General features: G+C 49.0%; 1 protein-coding gene across 2 annotated transcripts in view; it reads left to right on the forward strand.

The window, feature by feature from the left end:
• The window catches only part of Clpb (ClpB homolog, mitochondrial AAA ATPase chaperonin), a 127,292-nt gene extending 121,924 nt beyond the window's left edge, over window positions 1–5,368 (forward strand). Inside the window, exons 13-17 of one of the 2 annotated variants that reach the window (XM_021166915.1) lie at window positions 543–699; window positions 1,327–1,400; window positions 1,513–1,632; window positions 1,844–1,948; window positions 2,688–3,023. In XM_021166915.1, the coding sequence (XP_021022574.1) occupies window positions 543–699; window positions 1,327–1,400; window positions 1,513–1,632; window positions 1,844–1,948; window positions 2,688–2,936 (705 nt within the window). In that variant the 3' untranslated portion in view covers window positions 2,937–3,023. Of the gene's footprint in view, window positions 1–542; window positions 700–1,326; window positions 1,401–1,512; window positions 1,633–1,843; window positions 1,949–2,687 lie in introns of both variants that reach the window. The other variant, XM_021166917.2, reaches the window with a different exon arrangement.
• Window positions 5,369–7,114: the final 1,746 nt, after the last annotated feature.

The raw sequence follows: 7,114 nt of genomic DNA on the forward strand, positions 1-7,114 counted from the left end.
AAAAAAAAAAAAAAAACAAGATGTAGAAGTGAGTGCTGTCTGACTTTACAAGATAACCTAGGCCACAGGAATAACAGCTGTCTGACCATTTGCCCAGCTTGCTTTCATAAAGCATTTCACCAGTGACAGCTTCTATTCCTCATAATCGTCCTCTAGGACATCCTACCCTGCACGGGTACAGCAAGCGACCCAGGCTTCCCTTCATCATTGTCATTGTTTTCTGGTCTCACTGACCCTCTAGACCAGGATCATGACAGGCTCAACAAGTCCCAGCCTAGAGTAGGCCTCCAAAGGAAGTGTGTTTGGTGGGAAATCAGACTGACAACTGGAAGCCCCTGGGATTCTAGGTGCCCTGAGGACCAAAAGCAGGTCCACCTCACATGGAGGCATCAATCAGTGAAGCCATTGTTGTTAGGACGTGAGTCCCATGCCCAGAGAGCTTAGAGTGAGGGGCATCAGCATAGAGCATTGGAAAACAGCTGTCTGGTGGAGCTTGTCCAGCTGCCAGCTTCCTAAACATTACCATCCCTCATCCTCACCAGGGCCGCCTGACAGATGGCAAGGGGAAGACCATTGACTGCAAGGATGCCATCTTCATCATGACTTCCAATGTAGCCAGTGATGAGATTGCCCAGCATGCATTGCAGCTCAGACAGGAAGCTTTGGAGATGAGCCGAAATCGAATCGCTGAAAACCTTGGTATGGTGTATGGCCTGGGCTGTTTCAGGGAGGTCATGTGACCACTAGCATACTTAGAGGTAGAAATGGAGTTGAGCTTCTTAGAGCAGAAACAGGCATCATACCAGAGAGTATCGAGGACAAGAGATTGTGTTCCTCCCTCAGTAAATCCCAGGCCTACTGGTTTACAGGAGGGCTTCAGAAACTCACACACACACACACACACACACACACACAGTCATGGGTCTAGAGAGATACACACTCAACAGACTCTGAAGAAATACCAGGTCAGAAATTATGGAAGTGGGCAAGGCCTCACATGAGGTTTCAGAGATGGCATCAGAGAGAGGCTGCATCTGCCTTTCTCCTCAGGATGAGCCCTGGAGCCTCTTTGCTAAGTCAGAACTCAGGCCTTCATCCTGAATCTTCTCCTGTCTCAAACAACTCTCTCCTGAGTTTGTGGCTTCAGGCATCTGTGAGCCAAAGGGCCTCAGAAGTGTCTAGTTATTGAGGAGGTCAATACTAGGCCCAGGGACCTTAGACTGGCTGCATGCACTCAGCAGAAAGCCCGTGGCTCTTCCATAGAGCCAACATAGCCCAGAGTTCTCTGAGTGTAGCAGGTAAGTACTTTATGATCTGTCTTCCCAGGGGATGTCCAGATGAGTGACAAGATCACCATCTCCAAGAACTTTAAAGAGAATGTGATCCGACCCATCTTGAAAGTGAGTTTTTCTTCTGACCTCCTGTGGGGGCTTTAGGACAGAGGAACCACACATGAAATATGGAAGTCCCTGCCCAACATCACTGACACCTCCCCTTAACCTGGCTCTGCAGGCTCACTTCCGGAGAGACGAGTTTCTGGGACGGATCAATGAGATCGTCTACTTCCTCCCTTTCTGCCACTCAGAGCTCATCCAGCTGGTCAACAAGGAACTGAACTTCTGGGCCAAGAGAGTAAGAGAGCTAACTGCCCATGGGTGGGGATAAGTAAGAGAACTGACTGCCCATGGGTGGGATAAGATATCTGGAACTCAAAGAATGACCCCAAGGTGATGTGGGTCCGGCTGTCCAGGGAGCACAGTCTCAAGGCCCTCTTGGACCAATGTGCCTAGAACTGGAAGGCCCTGGGCCACATGCAGACAGACCTCTCTCTGACCCACCTCAGGCCAAGCAGAGGCACAACATCACACTACTGTGGGACCGCGAGGTGGCAGACGTGTTGGTTGATGGCTACAACGTCCACTATGGTGCCCGCTCCATTAAGCATGAGGTGAGCACAGAAGCCTGAAACAAGCATGGTACCTTTATACCTTTCTCCCTGGTGACCACAGACTTAACTTCAGGCTCAGCCAGTCTCCCTGTAGTTTAGCTGCTAGAATTATCCATACCAACAGAAGTCCTTTCAGAACTAAAAAAAAGATAATCAATTAAAACTAAGTGGTGGGGAGGGGGCGTTGAAGAGATGGTTAGGAGCACTGGCTGCTCTTCCAGAGAACCCAGGTTCAATTCCCAGCACCCACATGCCAGTTCACAACTGTTTGTAACTCCTGTTCCAGGGATCTGACCCCTCACACAGGTACATACAATCAAAACACCAATGTACATTTAAAAAAGAGAGAGAGAGAGAAAAAACAAAAAACTAAGGGGAATGGGTAATGGAGGGAATTGTAAGGGACTGAGAGGAGAGGAGGGACAGTCGGGAGGGGGTGATCAGGATGTAAAGTGAATAAATAAATTAATTTTTAAAAATAGTCTCTTAAGCAGGATGAGTTAGTATGAACCCTCATTTGAAGAACCTGGGCTGAGAGCCTCAAAAACTACCATCATGAAGCCTTTAGCAGTAGCCTGTGAGCTTGTAGCTGTTTAGCCCAGTTTGCAAGTAAGAACTAAGACTCCGAGATGCTGGCTCACCCAAACACATGACAGAGGCCAGCTCCAGCTCCTGGCTCCAGCCACAGGTCAGGTGCAGGCCAAGGCATAATGGCCATGTCATCTTCTACCACCTGCAGGTAGAGCGGCGTGTGGTAAACCAACTGGCAGCAGCCTATGAGCAGGACCTGCTACCAGGGGGTTGCACCCTGCGTATCACTGTGGAGGACTCAGACAAGCACCTCCTCAAGAGCCCTGAGCTGCCCTCACCCCAGGCTGAGAAGCGTCCACCTACATTGCGACTGGAGATCATTGATAAGGACAGCAAGACCCGCAAACTGGACATCCAGGCACCACTCCACCCTGAGAAGGTGTGCTACACCATCTAGCATCCACCTGTCTGTGCCCTGAACATCTAATAAAGGCCCCTTGCTGTGGCATGGCAACCAATCCACCTTGCCCTCATGCCTTTCCAAGGCCTAGCATCCTCTCCTACGTTTCTTGGTTGTGGGGTTCATAGTCTGTTATGATCTCCAAGGCAAGGAACAGGAAGCCTGGTCTGCACTTCAGTGTGCACTCCATTCCATGTCCTCACTAGAACATTGACATGTGGCCAGAAGCTCAGAAACATGCAGCGGAGAACAAGTCTGGCTGAAGAAGATAGGGCTCAGGCAGTGGTGCGCCACCTCTGCTTGTGCTGATGCAGCTCATCCCCAGGATGGCCCCGTGGCAGTGGGGGAAGCCAGGAGCCCCAAGCACAGGTAGCTCTGTATGTAGTTTATTCTACAGCTACCTCTTTCCCATGCCCTACAACTGTCAGAGTCAAGGCTTGTGACTGAGCCAGTGTAGAGCACCCATAGGTCTGACTGGTTCCTCTTCCTGCCTTCCTCTGGGGTGGGACCATGGTCCCAGGTGAACACCTCAGCTCTGAGATGGGGCTCATTCAGCAGACTGGCAGTCTAGATAATGGAAGGTGCTGTGGGAGCAAGGCTGGAGTCAGGCTCCACACAGGTGGGCACAGGTCTGCCTTAGCTCTGTCTCTTAACTGCCATCCCAGCCAGGTAGCAATTCCATGGGCCTGGCGTGCCCATGAAGGACAGGAGGACACAGCAGGGCCTGGCAAGTCATTCTGCATCATCTGCAGAAACCATCACCACTACAGGACTGAGTAGAGCCCTCCTGTGTGTTAGCCAGCCTCTGTCAAGATGTTTAGACAGGGCTGAAGTCAATGCCATGATTCATAGATTGTCATGACAAGATGCTCACAGCTCTGAGTGACACCACCTCACCCCTAAGAGGCAGCCTGCTCCTCACTACCTCAAAACTGTATTCTCTTTTTACTTTGAAATTCTCTAGGCTTACAGAAAATTATGAAGAAAAAAAAAAGTAAACCTCTTACTCCTTTACCTCAGCCTCTCCTGTCACACAGCATAGACGCATGGGGAGTGACAGGACCAGGAAAGGAGCATTGCCACACACTCCTGCCCCACCTGCAGGCTGTGGCTTTCACCAGCCTGGATATCCCACAGTGCATTCTCCTTTCCGTCGCCTTCCCCTGTGTCTGCCCAAGGCAGTTTCTGTGTCCTCCCTGCTCTTCAGAGATCGTGACATTTTTGAAGAGTCCAAGCCAGTTCTTTTGTAGAATATCCTTCAGCCGAGATCTATCTAATGCTCTCACTGATGAGATTGGGGGTCTGCGTTTTTGGCAAGGTGAACACAGAGACCAATGCCCTGCTGCCTCCCTCACAGCACATGGCAGTGTTAACTGTAACCCCAAAGCTCGAGTTGTCTAGAAAAAGGTTCTCTACTGTAAAATTGAAAGTTTCAGGCTAGGGTGTAGTATTAGACCTTGGCTAGCATGCACAGAGGCCTGGGTTGATTCCCAGTGCCACAAAAATAAATAAGCGTATAAATATAATTTTTTCCTAGAACTAAAATCAAGCCAAACTACTTACTGGCTTATGCCTGGACTCCCAGCAATTGGGAGGTTGAGGTAGGATCGTCACAAGTTTGAGGCTACTTTGTGCTGCATACTGAGTTCCAGGCCAGCCTAGGCTACATAGTAAAACCCAATCTCCAAGAGTCAAGTAAATACATCTCTATAAAGTTGAGACTGGCCTGGTCTGCAGAGAGAGCTGCGGGCCAGCCAGGGCTGCAGAGTGAGACCTTGTCTTAAAAAACAGCAATCCTCTACCATGGCCCTGCAGGTTATGGCACTTTTTACCCAGCCTGATGACTTGAGTTAATTCCTTGAACCCATATAAAGATGAAGGTAGGGGACCAACATCAAAAAAATGGTCCTCTGACCACACACGTGGTGACTGCCCGCCCCCATACATACACAGACATATACATGACAGTAATAATACATTTTTAAAGTAATGATAATGTTCTGGGAAGGTACTTAAAGCTGTGTAAATGCTTTATACGTGCTTATATTTTTTAGAGTAAGTGTCCATCTCAGCTGAGACATTTTACTGTTGAATTTCCTGTTTTACTTGTGCAGATTTGTTGTTCCTTATCCATCTGTGTTTAATAATTGGTGTTCTGTTCCAAAGAAACCCTTTACCTCATTCATTTACTCAGAATGTATGCCCATGTATTCTGTGGTTATGATGTAGTAGGAACTGTAATGCTCCGAGCAGCCACGTGGGGCCTATGTGAGCTCCTTCATGCTTTGGCGTTGCTTGCACCTCCATGTTCTGCCACTGTAGACTGTCCTGGGCCAACTCGCAGCCTCCCCGCCACAGCTCCCATTTCTCCAAGGCCTTCCTGTTTCCTGTTATTGTGTGAACCAATGGTTTCTTGATGCTCTAAAGAATTATGTGTGTGAGTGTGTCTGTGCGCCGTATGTGTGCAGTGCCTCAGGAGGCCAGAAGAGGGTGGTGGATACCCTGGAACTAGTTTCAGTGTTGTGCCACCATGTAGGTGTTGGGTTCGAACCTGAGTCCACCTAGAGCAGTAAGTGCTCTTAACCACTGGCCCACCTCCAGCACATGTGGCCTTCTTAGAACCTTACTATCCTTTTCTGCTTCTTCCTTGCCTGTTTCTCTTTCTTTCCTTCTCCTGTGTTTGTCATAGAGCAGTGGTTCTCAACCTGTGGGTAGCGATTCCTTTTGGGGTCAAACAAGTCTTTCACTAGGACCATAGAAAACGCTCGCATTATGATTCACAACAGTAGCAAAATTACGGTTATGAGGTAGCAACAAAAATTTTGTGTTTGGGGGTCACCACTATATAGAAGGGTCACAGCATCAGGAAGGTTGAGAACCGCTGTGCTCAAGACTTAAGTCACTGGGACAGTGCCCATCCCCTAGGCCTCCTTCCTGTTGGATCCTCAACTGTGGCCAGGGACAGCTGCCATTTAACTCAAAACTAGATCATTTTTATGACTGAAAACCCCATAGCCACCTTCCTGATTGTAGGATGGGGAGCAGAATAGGTCCTTGGGCTCTGAGGTACTTGGGTTGTCACCTCCATCAAGAGGCCAGACCCCATTGGTTATGCTGGACTAGTCCAGTGCCTGAGTCCCTCCCTTCCTGGGCTTTGCTCAGCGTGCATGCACCGCTTGTCCTGGTATCGGTCTGTACTAGAACACAAGCTGCAGGAGGACACCTGACCTGCCTGGCTTAACATTCAGAGAGCCTGCCCTGGTCCAGCGTGTAACAAATGCTCCAGGAATATTTAGGTGGGGAGGCCCTAAGACAGGACACAGTTGTTTATTTGTTCAGCATTCTTTGACTTGGTGGGAACATGAAGTCAGGAGGTGGGACCCAACAGGACTGAGAACTGCGTAAGCAAAGCAAGGTGACAGCTGGCTACTTATATAGGCCCTGACATCCCTGGATGTGGTGCAAAAGAGAGATGGCTGAGCAGGTCTTGCACAAACCTGTCATCCCTGCAAGTTGGGATAGGGGCCTCTGGCAGGAGGAGGGTGAGTTTAAAGTATGTGGCGATTATTTTAGATTTAGAGTTAGTGAGGAGGAAAAATAACGCCTTGGGGGCTGGATTGATGGTTGGGCAGTTTAGAGTGCTGATTGCTCTCCTACATAGAGGACCTAGAGTCAGTTCTCAGCACCCACGGGGCAGAGCACAGCTGTAGCTCTAGTTCCAGGGGATCCAACACCTCCTGGCCTCTGTGAGCTCCTGCATACATGGTACACCTGAACTCAAACACATTAAAATAAAATTAAAAATTAATGATACTCTTTTTTTTTCAATTTTTATTAGATATTTTCTTCATTTACATTCCAAATGTTATCCTGAAAGTCCCCTATACGCTCCCTCCTCCCCCCTGACCCCCCTGCTCCCCTACCCAACCACTCCTACTTCTTGGCCCTGACGTTCCCCTTTACTGGGGCATATAAAGTTTGCAAGACCAAGGGGCCTCTCTTCCCAATGATGGCCGACTAGGCCATCTTCTGCTACATATGCAGCTAGAGACACGAGCTCTGGGGGCACTGGTTAGTTCATATTGTTGTTCCACCTAAGAAAACGATTTTTAAAAAATTAACTAGCCAGATATGGTGACCCACTCCTAGGATCCCAGTGCTGAGGAGGCTGAAGC

Source organism: Mus caroli, chromosome 7 (genome assembly GCF_900094665.2).
Source record: "Mus caroli chromosome 7, CAROLI_EIJ_v1.1, whole genome shotgun sequence".
Taxonomy (NCBI): Eukaryota; Metazoa; Chordata; class Mammalia; order Rodentia; family Muridae; genus Mus; species Mus caroli.